The sequence below is a fragment of the Meles meles genome, chromosome 2, assembly GCF_922984935.1.
Source record: "Meles meles chromosome 2, mMelMel3.1 paternal haplotype, whole genome shotgun sequence".
In the NCBI taxonomy this organism is placed as follows: domain Eukaryota; kingdom Metazoa; phylum Chordata; class Mammalia; order Carnivora; family Mustelidae; genus Meles; species Meles meles.
The window spans coordinates 173,139,241-173,156,161 of NC_060067.1; the positions used below are offsets into that span (position 1 = coordinate 173,139,241).

Genomic DNA, 16,921 nt, shown 5'->3' on the forward strand with positions numbered 1-16,921 from the left:
TGGTGTTTCTAGACCAGCACTGTCCAGTAGAACCCCCTGTGATGATGGAAATGACTTGTCTCTGTTCTATACAATGTAGTAGCTGCTAGCCACATGTGGCTGTGGAGTTCTTAAAATGTGGCCAGTGTGGCTGAGGAGCTGAATTTTTAATTGTATTTAATTTTAATTATCTTACATTTAAATAGCCACATGTAGCTACTGGGTATGGCAGTGGACAGTATAGTCTGGATCATGTTAGCTTTTTTTTTTTTTTTTCGGCAGGGAGGAATATTGCGCACCCATCAAATATTAGCGCTCATCCCACCCGCACTATCTTTGTGTTGTATGCCATTGTTTCCCATGATTCTTCACCTACCCTGGAAACATGTAGAACCAGAGCTGCCCTTGGGTTCCAGAAACCGTATCTTACTTCAACACCCTGTTTATCTTTCTGCCAATTACATAAGACACAGTAATCTACTGAGCCTAAAGCAGGGGCCCATGTAGCAGAGTAATACTAATACTAGTAATGATGATAAGAGACAACATTGATTTGTTGTTCCATATGGACAAGGTATATTATACTTCCATGTATACTAACTTATTTCAATTTCATAGCAGCCTGTGAGATCTATGCTGTTATTCTATCATCCCCATCTAATGGATCAGGAAACTGAAATAAAGACCACAAAGCTACTGAGTACAAGATCTGTGATTTGAGGTCTGGCATTTAATGGTAGAGCTCATTCTCTGACAAATTCAGTGTCCACTGTTTTTACTAGGATTCTGTTATTCATGATAAATGATATATTGAGTCCTTGGCCACATGACTGAACTTGATCTTCAGCCTCTCCTCCCCGCTACAGAGGTCATGATGTCATTTGGCTCAAAGCCTTAACCCACGAATCTCATGGTGGATCTTTCCACATGGCCAGCTTCCATCTTGAAATTATGTGGGGATTCACTACGAGTCACCTCGTTAGTGTAAGCTGTCAGGACTCACTATGAATAACAAAGGCACTCCTATCACTTTACTGATATCTTTCTTCCTGGGCGAAAGCCTTTCAGTTTGATGTAGTTCTAATTGTTTATTTTTGCTTTTGTTTCCCTTGCCTTGAGGAGACAGAGCCAGAAAAAAAAGTGTTTCTAGGGCTGATGTCAAAGAGACTACTGCCTAGGTTTTCTTCTGGGAGTTTTATGGTTTCAGGCATCCCATTTCGGCCTTTAATCCACTTTGAGTTTATTTTTGAGTATGGAGTGAGAAGGTGTGCCTCTGTCACTCTGGCACGTAGCTATCCTGTTTTCCCAACACTTATTTATTGTATATTCTTGCTTCCTTTGCAATAGATTAATTGACCATTAAAAATATGGGTTTAGGGGCACCTGGGTGGCTCAGTGGGTTAAGCCTCTGCCTTTGGCTCAGGTCATGATCTCAGGGTCCTCGGATCGAGCCCCACATCGGGCTTTCTCCTTGGCAGGGAGCCTGCTTCTTCCTCTCTCTCTGCCTGCCTCTCTGCCTACTTGTGATCTCTCTCTCTCTGTCAAATAAATTAATAAAATCTTTTAAAAAAAATATGGGTTTATTTCTGGGCTCTCTAGTCTGTTCCATTTATCTATGTGTCTGTTTTTGTGCTAATACCATACTGTTTTGATGACTATAGCTTTGTGATGTGTCTTGAAATCTGAAATGATGACCCTTCTAGCTTTGTTTTCCTCATTGTATGCTGTTGCTTCCTTTGTCATAGATGAAATGACCATCCTTTTTATGGACGGAAGGTAACTATTTGTGTCATGGTGAGCATTTCATGATGTATATATTGTTCACCTGGATTTAATATAATATTGTATGCCACTTATATTTCACCTAAAATATAAATGAATAAATAAGTACAAACAGAGAAAAAAGCCAAACGTCGCTTTGAATATGTTAGAAACAAAAACAAAAAAACAAAAAGCAAAAATACTCCTAACAATTGGGAAATTCCAAGGGCTTATTTCCACTCCAGGAACCTGGAACAAATATAAATAAATAAATAAATTCTTTATTATATAATGGCTACTTCAGAAATTTTCCTTTCAAGTGATTAAGAGTAAGGATGAGGACAGAGGAATCTCTATTTTTTTTTAAGATTTTATTTATTTATTTGACAGAGAGAGATCACAAGTAGGCAGAGAGGCAGGCGGGGGGGGGGGGGACGGGGGGCAGGGAGCAGGCTCCCTGCTGAGCAGAGAGCCGGATGTGGGGCTCGATCCCAGGACCTTGAGATCATGACCTGAGCTGAGGGCAGTGACTTAACCCACTGAGCCACCCAGACGCCCCTAAATTTTTTATAGTTACTGGACTTATTCACGTATACTGTCTCATTTAATCCTCTTGACACTTCCATGTGGAAGATACTATTGATGTCTTTGTTTTATAGACAGATAAGCTGAAACTAAAAAAGATAAAAACATGGTACAAAAATATCCAACTAGTAATAATGGGTGTTGGAGTTTATTTTTTTTTAAAGATTTTATTTATTTATTTGGTAGACGGAGATCACAAGTAGGCAGAGAGGCAGGCAGAGAGAGAGGAAGGGAAGCAGGCTCCCTGCTGAGCAGAGAGTCCAATGCGGGACTCCATCCCAGGACCCTGGAATCATGACCTGAGCCAAAGGCAGAGGCTTTAACCCACTGAGCCACCCAGGCGCCCCATGGGTGTTGGGAGTTTAAAATCAACTTTTCTAACTTTAAATCATAAACACTTTGAATCTATAAGAATAGTAGATAGAGATAAGAATAGTAGATAGAGATAAGAATAGAGATGCTTTGAATGTTCTTAGTTACTTTTCTTTATCTGTAAATGAAGGTCGGAAGTGGATTTGTCCAAGATATAGGACAGGGAACTGAGGAATTTGAGTATCTGGGAATTGGGCTTTTTCCCAACGTGCCAATTGATTCCTTCTCTGGTCTCCTGTGTTTATTTGGATAAGGCTATGCACTGATTCTGTGTCAAGCCTTATTGCAAGATAAAATACAGAAATCAAGTCCCAGGCTTCTTTGTAGGGAGGACAGGCAGTCAACAGAAGATGACCATATGATGTACTTAGAGAAACAGTAGAGGAAAACACTTAGGATGGGCCTTAACAAGGAATGGCTAGGGAAAAGGGCATAAGGAAAGATTTCCTGCAGGAGACAAAGTAGGAGCTGAGGCTTAGAAACAAACCAGGACTAACCAGGCCTCCAGATCTGTAAGTGAATGGAAAAGGGATACTTGGACTGTCACCTAGATCTAGGAGGCCAATGGGTCCCGATGATGCCCCAAAGCCTAGTGCTTTGCAGCTCCCTTGCTCTGTTTGCATCTGCCCTAGCTGTGACTAGAACCCCATTGTAGGAGGAGTGGAATCCCCCCAGTAAAGGGGTCTGGGATGTGAGGATGTGGGCCTCAGAATTGGTAGGGGTATACAGGTGTGTCAGGGCTCCACTGAGTTTTTCATCTATAAAATGAGGACTTTGTTCTTTCCTATGTGATCCCTGGGGTCTTTCTGCCGCTAACATTTCATTATTTTGTGATTTTATGAAAAATGTTTTGCAAAGCAAATGAATAGTGTAAACAAGATTATAGAGAGTATATTTGCCTTCTTAAGGGAATGAATTGTTCTCAAGCACTTTAGGAGCATTCATTTGCATATAAACAATGCAAATTCTATATAAACAGAGGCGGCTTGTTTTCTTAGGTGTTTTGGTAAGTTAATTACAAATCATTCTTGCCAATTTTTCTACTCTGTGTGTATTAGGAGGTGATGGACTTGCATTCATTTTAAATGTTCTATACTTTTGAATATTCACGGCTTCTTGAGTATTCATAATATCTTACTTTTCTCTGAATTAGCTTGAATCTCCTTAAATGATTTCTTTATTCAATGGCCTATAAATATATAGGATTTGTTTTTCCAAGAAGGATTTGGAGAAATTCATCTTGCACCACCCATATGTTTGAGGGGCTGGCTGAACTCCACCTCACTTTCAGTCCTCTTGGATTGGCATGGGCCTACTCAACAAAGTTTACAGCAACCTGTTACAATCCAAAGTCCTGTCTTTGCTTTTAACTCCCAGTGTCTTGTGGTCTTTCTACATTTCTCTCCCCCTATATATTTGAGTGCTTCTCCCCTCCCCCCGCCATGCCACATCACTCAGACTACATCACCTTCCACTAACAATGAACATTTTCCAAGTATTTTATTTGCCTAGATGAAATTCAAAGATTAAGGCATCACACAGAGGTAGCACCATGCACAGAACAAATCCATTTTCCTGGTTCTATTCTCTCCACGTTTCACCTTGTCTCCCACATTTTTTTCTCTTCTCCCCTTTTTTCTCCAAACCCCTTTCTTCCCCTGCCTTTCACCATTCTCAGAATCAAGACACATTGTACCCCTTGTCTGAAGCATTGCAGTTTACTGATCACTTGCTGTGGCTTGGGCATTCTCTTGAGGTTTTGTTCTCTACTCCCGAGTGGCTGCTCAGAATCTTCCAAATGCATTTGGTTGGGTCCAGGGAGGTTAAAGCAAGGATATTTTAAGGAAGCACGCTTCTGCTAAGAGGACTGGGAAAGGCTGGAGGAGCCCAGGGTGAAGGATGAGCTCCCAGGAAGAGAGTGTGCACACTGTAGGAGCACCTGGGAGCATGGCAGGTGCAGAAACTTCAAGCGCCTCCCGGTGGTGGGAGTTTAGCGTGATTACAGGGAACACTGACAAAATGATGGAGCTGAAGAGAAGACAGTGGTCTCATCACAAATGACTTTTGTATATTACACTTCTCTCCAGGAGGTGGTGGGAACCCAGTGAAGCACTACAACACCAGTGTGATGAGGCAGCAGAGCCGGTGGCAAAGATGCCAGAGAGAAGCCAAGTGTCGTGTCAAGGGCCCGGGATCAGGCACGGGCCGGGGGTGCAAAGGACACGACCTATTTCAGAATGAAACAGGAGGCCAATAAGACTTGTGGCTGACTGGTTACGGGGTGGGGAGAAAAAGAAACAAGAATTTCTGCCTTGGACTCCTCTATTTGTTGGGTTACGGAATGCAGGTAAAGAAAGAAAGGAAATTGGGAGAAGCTTGATTTGGGAAATGTAGTTTTTTATTTGTTTGTTTTGTTTTGTTTTGTTTTTGGAAAATGTAGTTTAATTTGGTTTATCTGTGTCCTGTGGTAATAAACTGAGCAAAGATGACTAGTTCTTGGATGTTATTCATGACACATCTCAGGCAATAGATTGAGCACATTCAAAGGCATGACTGTTCAGCAACATGTGTGTGGAAGGTGTCTAGAACATGGCTTCTCATCCAACACACCTAACATGTTCTGGCCGCATCATTTCATAGAAGTTGTGGTCCATGATTTCATTTCTCACGTCCCTGTAAACTTGCTTTCTGGGTTTCAGACACCAGGCTTCATCATGGCTGAAGACACTCTGCTTTGTTTTTTAATTGGCTTGTTGAACAGTTTAAATCCAGTGTGGGACAAACACATCAATTTTTCTTCAGTAGTCATTTCCAGACACACTAGGAAGGATATATTTCCTACCCTTGCCCCACCACCTTGATAACATCACAGAAAGACCAGATAACATCACAGAAAGACCACATACGTTTCTCGTCATTTTCCGTGATGAAATCCCAGTATTGAAGACTCCTTCTTAGGTAAAAAGAATGAGATCTTGCCAATCATGGCAATATGGGTGGACCTAGAGGGTATTGCTAAGTGAAATAAGTCTGAAAGAAAAAAGCAAATACCATATGATTTCATTTATATGTGGAATCTAAAACACAAACAAGTTTTTTTTAACAGCAGAAACAGAGCCATAAATAAAGAGAACACACTGGTGGTTCCCAGGAGGGAAGATGGAAGGGGGATGGGCAAAATGGGTGAAGGGAAGTGGGAGGTACAGGCTTCCGGGTATGGAATGAGTAAGTCAAGGATGAAAGGTAGAGCATAGTGAATATAGTCAATAGTATCATAATAGGTTATATGGTGACAAATGGGAGCTACATTTGTGGTGAGCACAGCATGTGTCCAGTTGTTGAATGCCTAGGCGGTACACCTGAAACTAATGTAACACTGTGTGTCAACTACACTTCAATTACAAAAAAAAAAAAAAAAAAGGAAGTCCTTACCAGTGTACATAAGACTACAACCCCATGCCCAGTTTGAAGCACCAGCCTCTCTGAACCTTCCAGGTATGAATGGACAAAGGGGCAGCTAAAACAAAGAGAAGATTTTTAACTTAACTGGTCCTGCAAATGTGCTTCTCATTCAGCTTGGGTTTCAGAAGGCAGACCTACCTGCAAGGCCATTAAGTCTCGGTGTAGGGAGAGCTCCTCCAGGGGCTGGAGCTCACAGAGTCAGATGGAGCCACCCAGTTCATGAACGTGGGCATTTCCCACTCATTCTAGATGGCTGTGAGTTTTTTGAACTGCATTCCAAGACCCAAAGAAAAGTACCTAGTAACCTTCAGTAACTTTTTTTTTAAGTGAAGTGGCAGCTATATTGTATCATTTTTATGATGATATATGTCAAAAATAAAACCAGCTCTATGAGTGTATTGGTACAGAGACAATGCAACTGAAAGTCTCTTCAGATCGAATTAAATTTCAGACTCCGAGAACAGAGACTGTCCCTCACCACAAATGGAAACTGTATAATGAATTCTTTTTTCCCTATGCCTTTCTTCAATTTTCTATTTAAAGAAATTTCTGAAAATACATGAATTATGCAGCTTATCTCTCAGATGAAAAAGAATTTTCTTCTTGGATTGGTTGGCTGCATATTTATTAATAGCGGTAAAATTTTCCATGTTCTTTTGTATCAAATGGGATGCTGACTAAAATATGAAGGAGCCTTTTCAGCAATAATAAGAGTAACGAATGAATAATTATAAAAGCTATATGGAATTGAAAGACATTTTAATTTGTCATTACTTCTGTGTTCAGAAAGGATCTGAATAATCATTCTGACTATAAAAAGGACGAGTGTGCTATTTTTGCTCATTATGAGATTAAGTTCTTAATATACCAATTTTACTATAAGTTAAAAAAAATAAACCTCTTTTAGTTTCCTCTAATGATGTAATCATAACTGAAGACTGCTTAGCTGTATGTGTGTTTGGCCCTCTCCCTGCAATAAGGCAGTGGGACACTTTAAACTGATTTTAATTTGAAAAGTGTTCATCTATGCAATTTATAGAAATGAGATTATACTTGTTTGCTTAGTGAGAACTTTCAACCTTTATGTCACATTAACACACAAAAATGACAAGGACTGTAGAATTTCCTCAGGTCATGACTGGATGGAGCAGAAACTGAATATGGGATTCCAAAACAGGATTTTTCTTTTTATAACAACCATTTAAAAATGGCTGTGCTTATCAGGGTCATTCAAAGGCAAAATTCCAAAACATTTTTTTTTTTTACCCAGAAATGCATATAGCTTACATTTTCTTTTAGTCTGCGTTATACAACAACATTCAAACTCTTATCCCCAACCTAAGAATATTCTGTGACAGCACTTTTTTTGGAAAATAAAATTGCAAGATATGCTGTGTGCTTCTAGGTGAGTGATAGAATTTTCCTTTGTAGCTTGTGAATTTTCATTTGCCAGATTTTGACTACGATATTTAGTTCTCAGTGATGAGGGATAGGAGAATCTATGTGAGGAATCCAACCTGCTCCTGCACTTTTGGCCCCCTCCCTTCTAAAAATAGAGCTTTAGGGATAACTGTCAACTATGAGCAAAGACTGTTTTGGCAGTCTCACTGCAGCTAGAGGACATGTTCTATTCTATGAGAAAAATTCCCTGCACAGAACACCGACAAGCTTTTTGATTCTCATCCTTCCCAGGGTTCAGCCCCACCCCCTGAAGCAGCTGTGTGAACATGTGCCATTCACTTAGCCACTTTAAGCCTCAGTGTTCTCACCATTAAAATGGGAAGAAAAGGCATCCAAATTAAAGGTGGTTGTGAGGATTAAATTATAAGTAAAATTATATGAAGTTCTTGACACATAGTAGGCATGCAATAAATGGTCTTATCTTAAAGAAGAACAAAACCATGGGGCGCCTGGGTGGCTCAGTGGGTTAAGCCGCTGCCTTTGGCTCAGGTCATGATCTCAGGGTCCTGGGATCGAGCCTCGCATCGGGCTCTCTGCTCCGCAGGGAGCCTGCTTCCTCCTCTCTCTCTGCCTGCCTCTTGCCTACTTGTGATCTCTCTCTGTGTCAAATAAATAAATAAATAAAATCTTTAAAAAAAAAAAAGAAAAACAAAACCAAAAACCTTTAAGAAGTAGTTACCTATTTGATTTTAATCAATACGTTTTGAGAGTAGAGCCAGAAAACACTTTTTTTCCTATTTATCTAACAGGGAACATTCTGAATGAATCGAGAATGTGGTTTATAACAATAATCTAAAATCTAAATGCTATGATGTTGTTCTCCCTCCCACCAAGAGAGTTCTGCAAGTCATTATAGCTGAAACTTAAGGATGGGTAGATGCCGTCCACCATAAATATAAACTAATTTGTCATTTTCATCTTAAGAACTTTCAGAATGGATTTAGTTAGTGTCTGGATTGATAGGATTGAGACATATATTTTCTTGTACATACATAGAGATGACATTGGTAATTGAGTTATTATATTTACAGGTTATTTAGAATGTAAAAGATTCATCATATAAATTCAGCTTTACTTTAATTTGATGGCTAAAGTGATGTGGGGGGGGGAGCTGAAAGAGAGAGAGAGGGGAAAGGAAGGAGAGAGGGGGTTGGAATATGTAATTATGAAAGAAGGTAAGACTGTGTTCCCTTCTGTCTTATAGCCTGAAGAATAAGTAGTGAAAACATCAATCAAGAGATGAGAAAAAAAAAATGTCAGGATTTCTCTGCCATGGAGAATTGCTTATCAACCACCAGAGGAAGATTCTTTCTTGAACAATGAACATTTCTTATGAGGATTCACAGATTAACATATGACTAATCTTAGTTTTGGAGAGTGAATGAGCGTTCTTGCTTTCTTTCTTTCTTTTAATTTTGTGGTAAGTTATGATATTTGGATGGATTTTTTAATTCTTCCCTGATGATCTATTTAGCACATGTTCTAAATTATTATCCTACAGCAAACAGTGGGAACATCATTCAGACTTAAAGATAGTGGGAAGATCTCAATTTCCAATTTATTCTAGATTTCTTCAACATATAATTATTCCATTTAGTCCTTGATGATTGAGATGTAAAGCACCTTTATCAAGAAATACACATTATTTTTCCATCACGCTGAACATGATTGGTGGCAACACGCACGGAACCAGAACGAGTCACTACTAGTAGAAGATATATAATGGACACAATTACTACTCCTTCATTTCACCTTCAAGACTGTGAGCGAGGTTTGCCATCTGAATGACAAGAATAAAGAGGGTGAATAAAGGAAGAAGCCCATCCTTTTTTTCTGATCACTCAAAGAACAGTTTCTCAAGGTTAAGCCAAGTCCTCTTTGCAAGCTGCCAAAATAATAGCTTAGGAAAAGAATGTTTGCCTGCATGATGATCCTCTTAGGCAAAAAATGTCTTCACAGCCGCTGACCTTGATGAAACGTTTTCCCAAAGGCATCCAAGAGAAGAATTACAAACCCCCGAATGAGAGGGAAATAAATGACTATTTCTTATGAAGTTGGCCTGAACTGTGGGCTTTGGTGTGGGGTGCTGATGGCTGGGGAAGAACTGTGTAAGTTCTGAAGAATGAATGACAGCCTTGGGTATGGTGAGTGCCCCTATTCCCCTCTTCCTCACTGAAGTCCTCTTGCTGAGCCAAGATTCAGTCACTTTGGAAACAACACTACTAGCCAGTATGACAGCCTGGAAAACTGTTATTCTCTGATGGGGAATGCCTCTGAGTGTAAATTCTGAAGCTTTCTCTGGGTGTAACTCTTCTCCGTTGTGACTGGATCTGGTGTCTGTAAAGCCAAACATTTAACTCCTCTTTACAATGTTTCTCAGAGCTCTGACTGGGGTTGCCCTTTGTACATGTGACCACAGGCCACTGATCTCTCGGTGTCAGGATTTTCTGGACGTCCGTTATTTTTCTGCAGAGAGCCGAGGTGGTCACAACTCACTGAGCAATAAATGAAATGACTCAGAAATGCACCGTGTTGTTACGAAGGTGTTTGAAATTTGGCACCACTCCCTTGAGAGAGCCCACTCAGGAGGGATCAGGGTTGTTAGCCTCTGTGCCTACAGAGAGAAGCAGCTGTGCCAGCCATGTGCTGTCCCGTGGGAGGGCAGGAGGGTCTGATGGCAAGCAGTCCATCTTGCTGCTTTGGAAAGCACACAACAGAGCTACAAATCTGCAATGATGACTTTTCTTCCAATGTGTGAAATAATGCTTTATCTGTCAAGTCCGCTGTAAAATAAGCATCATCCAAGTAAAACAAAAAAACAAAACAAAAAACAACAACAAAAAACCCACAAAAAACCCAACTTTGTTTCTGTTTGTGTTTAGTGAGTGAGCTCATACCCTCAAGTGTTTTGTTTAGTTTTGTTTTTAATGACCTGATCTAGTTGAGCCTGTGAACATAGATCTCTTTTGCTCTACGGAGAGGCTATGCCAAAGCCTTTACAGATAAGCTTCTGGATATAATAATCAGATCATCTCAGAATTCCTCATCTAAATACCACTGCTCCTTGGCAACCTGTCAAGTGAAAGTGAATATCCTGCCAGAAAACAAACATTTCGTTTGTTTGTTGTCAAATTTCTTTTTTTATTTCTGCATAAATAAGGAAAACGATTGTTCCAATGTACCACGGAGTTGACATATTAAGTCTTAAACAAGAAGAGCCAGTGAATGTTATTTATATTTTGGGAAGTCTTAGGTGGAGACGCCTCTGCTCAGAAAACTAGCTGTTTGTTGTTTCTGTTCTTATTTATTATCAGTAGTAATAGTAATAGTAGTGTGGTTGTGTTTGTTCAATTAGGTCATGTCTTACGTTCCAAGTCATAATGGAACCAATGGGAGTAAGATGGAAGGTAAATATTTTCAAATGGCCAAGTTAATTCTGGCAGAGAGGAACAGACCCATGAGACCCGGCCATGGCGGAACCACCTGATGACAGCGGAGATTCTTAGAGAGATAAGAATGAGTCCTGGGATTTTCCATAAAACCTCAATTTAGGGACCTAGGGGAGAACACTACCTATTTGAAAGAAACTATCCAAATGATCAATATCTAAAGTATTCTTTTCCATCCCAGAGTACTTGGAGTCATGGCAACTAAAGTAACCAACTACTGATGTTTGAAGTTTTGCTCCAATGAGGGAACAATGATGCAAAATGAATATAACGCAGAAACCTAATGGCATCCTTCTATTAAGAGTATTTTTTTCTTTCTATTTAAAAGGATACTTGCTAAGTGGTTGAAACCGTCTGTGTCTTTGTATAGAGACAAAATACTCCCACAGACCTGGTCATGCAGTTCTCTTAACTTTTCAAAGAGTTTTTCTTCTTCGAGTACAGACGTAAGCTTCTGCCCGAGGCCACAAATGCCATGGTAGGGAAGCCCAAGTGAATGAGTTTTCATTATATATAATCTCCGCAGCCCAGTGTACTAATAAATACCATCATAAAGCAGTCTGCTAAGTAGAGAGGACCACAGTGATCCCTTTTGCTGATAAAAATAGTAATAAAACTCCCATCTGCGGTTGCTTGACCACAAAGACCAATACAGGATTTGTTTTTCATTTGCCTCTTAGATGACATATAAATGTAAATTGGAACTTCAAGAGTCCTTACACATTTCTACTGAATTGAGCTCATTAGACCATTCTGACCAAGAGAAGACTAATAGGAGGCCGATGAAAAAATGCTAATACTCCCAGGGGCATACTTAAACCCGGGATGGGGGGGGGTGACGGGGGACAGTGGCCACAGCTCAAGGTGTTACCTTGTTACTGACAAGTCGCTGTGAGCACAGCATGTTCAAACTCCAATACCAAACTGTCTGTAACTGTCAGGTAATGAAATAACTACCCTCTCTACTTTCCATCCAAGCTAAATATTCACTGTTTCTTTGACCAGCTCGAACAAAGAATTGATTGCTGTTCTTTTTTGACCAGAATGAGGAGGGTTTGGTCAACATATTACTATGGGGACAGATTATTATTATTCTTTTCTTTTTTTGGCTTCTTACCTAATTTATTCATACTAAAGTCATGCTAAACTACCTCATAGGTTTGTGGTGTGGATTAGCTAATTAATAAATGTGAAGTGCTTAAAAATATAAATCTCTATATAAATGCTGCCTTAGTTGGCTTTCTAGTTTAAGATATGCATGTCGAATTAACTATCTATATATTTCATTGTAATATTCATGTTGGTAAATTTGTCTTTAAATTTAATATACAAATACCTGGATGTAAAATGAGACTCTGAGAGCCCCAGCATGGACTCAAACTCAAGTCTGGCCAATGTAGCACCTAAGGAAACAAAAAGCACCTAGAAGCAAAACCAAAATGTTTTCTTAAGCAGATTTTAAAGCAGGCCTTCTCAAAGGTTGGGGGTAGGGGTGGTCCACACTGGTTTTTGTATGAAGTAATTTTGTACTATAGTAGTTAAAATGCCAACAATTATCAGTGACTTACATTTAAAAATTAATTAGAGTGGGTTTAAGGTGATGCTTAGGATAACTGGTGAGTAAGACACAGAGGGAAGAGTCATAGCTAGTCCACATGGCTCTGAACACCTACAAAAGAGGTTGTTCTGTTGGACATCTGCTTTGATTTGTATCTTCCTAGAAAAACTTTGAACACTGTCTTTTGGAAAAGGATACAGCCTAAACAGAAAAGAAAGGAATTAATATCTCATTGCTTCTTAATAACATCCTCTGAGGGGTCGATGGCAACTATTTAAAAACTAATTTTACTGTGGCTTTACTTTGTTGCCATTTTTCCCCCTGTATGATTAATTACTTCTTAGCCACTATTCTGAGTAGCAGTTTTACTTGCTAATTTCAGATGCCTCAACTTAATTAGCAATTCATTCTGACCTTTAGAAACCACATTCCGTAATCTTAAAATTATACGAGTGAAGGGGAAAAAAAATCCTATTTTACCTGTCCCTCCATCTCCAGCTATCACTAACAGGTTACATTGTTTCTGAAGAACAGTCTATTGTTATGCATCAAATTTTGACATTATCTGAGGTTGTTTGAAGTCGTGGTCAAATTTCCTCATTTCACAGGTGGGCACCAGGCTCCGCAGAGGCTGTTTCAACTTCAGAATGTTTAAGCAATGTAAAAATGTAGGACATTTGGCTGCTAAATTTATTCCTTTTTTAATTAAAGAAATAAAAGTGAAATTGATACACACAATAATGAATTCTTGTTTTGCATCCTTGCTATTTCCTTAGCACACTTTCTACTTGAATTGTCACTCTTCAAATGATTAAATTCTGACTGTCAGACTACCAATGATGGTAAGATAAGTTTTCCTGTGGTGGTCAACTCAGTGACTACGTATTCTGGCTTGAAATCAAATGTTTTACTGTATATTCTCATATTTCTTGAAGTTGTCTTCACAGCTATGAGTGAGGGTTAATCAGTGTGCATAACAACATTAGTGTCAACGATTTTATTATTGAAACTCCAAAGAGTCACCATGTTGGGTCAACCCCATGTCCTGTCAGCTCACTACTTTGCTTACAAATCGTCTCCCAGAAGTTCAGATGGGAGGATGGGATTAGCCTCCCTAATATTAGTTCCAAGGAAATTATTAATGTTGTGTATATATAAGCAAAGTAGTAGGGATCTTCCTCTACTTTGCCAAAAATATAATCTCCTCGGTTGAGCGTGAGAAAAATGGAATGAATGGCAGTCATCATGGAAGGAAGGTAATCTACAGAACTCTCATTCTGGACAGAACTGTCAGAACAACAGAGAGAGAGCACACCTTGCTAAGAAAAGACAATTTCTGTCCTCTACATGTCCACAGTTGGCTTCTGGAGCAAGAACAAGTGGTTCCAGTTTTCCCTCCTTTCTTCTTCCCAATTAATTCTTCTTGTCACTAGATTTACTTTGTGGTTGTGTTGATTAGCTAATAAGAAGCACATACTCAGAACTTTAGAGTGACTTGTGCTTTTCTCCTCTACTCTTTTGCTCACCTATAACCTGCTTCTATTTTAAAAAAATGGTTAGTAACAGGAAAATATAGTCAGTATATGGAGAATGTTTGCCATTTCAGCAAGTTTCTACTTTTGACTAGATATCTTTGTTAAAGCTTCTGTCTTCATTATCCTCCTCTTTACCCTTGATTGAAGGCCAATTAGAAGCCCATCTCCTACTTCTTTATATAAGCTACCATTTCTCTGTGTCCTTTAGGTGTAGAGACTTTAATTGTGATGAAGCTAATAAGGACCCTTTACGAGCCACCCATGGGGGTGTGTAATAAGGTGAGTGTTCCGCCTGGGAAATTGCATCAGCCATTTACTCTTTGATAGTTTTGAAGTGTGAATGAACCAAATACTTTAGTTTTTTTCCCAGTCACTCACTGGTTCAGAAACTGCCTATCTTCCCTGAAGAATGGTAAGCCTCTCTGGAAAGGACTTAAACTCAATCCTTATCCATTTTTGTTTAGTAACCCATGTCTCTGCTACTATAGAGTCTTTTCTCTGTAGATGTTGAGTGCAAGACAGCACAGTTCCTACTGTTTTTGTAAATTTGGGGTATTCTCTGACTTACTGCTGGAATTCGAAAAAAAAATTATTTCTCCTTTGCAATGATCTTTAGCCAAAGATTTTCTTTTTCCTGAGAGTAGAGATAGGTACCCCTCAAAGGGAAAAACCAAAACCAAAACCCATTTATCTTTTTTTTTTTTTTTGCAAACTCTAGTAATCTAGTTTATAACAAATGCTAAGGAGTCGTATGTGTTATGTTGATCATCTATGCATATGTGAAATTAGTAATTACTTAGAGAATACAAAATTTCAGACAATATTAAAAAAAGTAAGGGAGGGAAGGGAGGCAAACCACAAAACAGACTCTTAACTACAGAGAACAAACTGATGGGTTGCTGGAGGGGGGCTGGGCAGGGGGATGGAATAAATAGGTGATGGGGATTAAGCAGGGCACCTGTGATGAGCACTAGGTATTGTATGTAAGTGATAAATCACTGAATTCTACTCCTGAAACTAGTATTATGCTACATGTTAACTAACTAGAATTTAAATAAAAACTTGAAACATTAAAAAAAGTACATGCTGAAGTATGTACTTATATACTTATTTATTTTTCTTTTTTTTTTTTTTTAATATTTTATTTGGCAGAGAGAGAGAGAGAGAGAGATCCCAAGCAGGAGGAGTGAGAGGCAAAGGGAGAGGGAGAAGGTTTTCTGCTGAGCCAGGAGCCCAACGCAGGGCTCAGTCCTAGTACCTTGGGATCATGACCTGAGCCAAAGGCAGACTCCTAATCAACTGAGCCACTCAAGAGGTCCTATTTTTTTCTTTTTTAAAAAGATATTTATTTATTTATTAATTTATTTATTTGAGAGAGAGAGAGAGAGAGACACCACATGCATGAGTCGGGGGAGGAGCAGAAGATGGGGAGAAGCAGATTCTGCACTGAGTAGAGAGCAGGGACCCCTGGGATCCTGACCTGAGCCAAAGGCAGATGCTTAACTGACTGAGCCACCGAGACGCCCTTACACTTATATATACGTGTTCTTTGTATAGCATTAAAAATTATGTTGTGTAGCCCCCCCAAAAAAAAAAAATTGCTTGATGTGATAGAACCTAACATGGGAGAGGGTCGCTGCTAGTATAACTCCAATAAGGAAAACTTCCTGTCAGAGCAGGGCCTAGAGTGTTCCAAAAGCTGCCAGTGTGACGACCCAGGAGGCAAGTTTCTGTGTCTCACTTCCTCTGCATGCCCCACCTCCACCCCAGGCCAGAGCTCTGTCGTCCTGCTGGGCTTTGACTTAGCACAGGGACCTCACACTTCCAGAGAGCGAGGAGCACCCGAGATGGCTTTGCTCTAACACCGAAGGATAAGACAGGCTCTCCTCACCACTGCCTATGGGCAGAGCATCAGCATCAGGCAGAATTCAGCACATGTTTTTATATAGTATTTGTATATCTTATGCATGCATGTATGCATATAAATATGGATCTGTTACAACGTGACCTATTCATTTTATCCTTTCTTCTATTTTTTGGTAAGATGCAGGATGAGTAGCACAGCTGTGGGATATTTCCTTTTGTTCCTTTGTCTCATGATAGGCGCTATTTAACTGTAAAAATGAAGCTGGATTTATGACTGCCAGTCTGTTGAGTGGTAATAAATGTCAGACAGACATTGCTGAGTCATAAACTTTGTGAGTGTGAGCCTAACCCACTGCATAAATCAGCTTACTAGACATGAGCCCCCTACTTCAAAAAGTTAGTTTAGTACAATGGACGTGAAGTTCAAAGATCTTCCAGCTCTCTAAACATGTCTGCCCTATGGCACCTGAAATTTGTCTTCATTGTTAACTGATTAGAATTCCTCATGCATTTGTGCAGAAATCTGACCTAGGAGTCAAGTTCTCTGCATCACGGATGTTAGAGAAACAGGCAGGTATGGTAAAGAGCTTAAGCACTCCTCATTGGGAGTGGATGAGTGAATTCCTGTGGGGCTGTATGACCTTACTTCTGCTCAGTCCCATTAGGACACAATGGGGTTTGGAGTCCCACCTGATCTTGTCTCTGAGCCAATGAGAACCCTGTCTGGCAGCGAGCCAGGTCTGGGAATATACTGTTGCCTTCTACCTGGGGGCCCGGAGGACCTGAGCGATTCAGACTAGACATTCAGGCAACATCAGCTCCCATCTCTCTGTGCAGCCCTCAAAGGACAGTGCAGAGCAACTCACTGCTATGTCTAGAACCCAGCTCCTCTA

General features: G+C 39.8%; 1 protein-coding gene across 1 annotated transcript in view; it reads left to right on the plus strand.

The window, feature by feature from the left end:
• ZMAT4 (zinc finger matrin-type 4) overlaps positions 1–13,345 on the plus strand; it is a 358,266-nt gene extending 344,921 nt beyond the window's left edge. The window contains exon 7 of the mRNA XM_045986974.1: positions 8,825–13,345. Coding sequence (XP_045842930.1) covers positions 8,825–8,840 — 16 coding nt within the window. The 3' untranslated portion in view covers positions 8,841–13,345. The remainder of the gene's footprint in view (positions 1–8,824) is intronic.
• Positions 13,346–16,921: the final 3,576 nt, after the last annotated feature.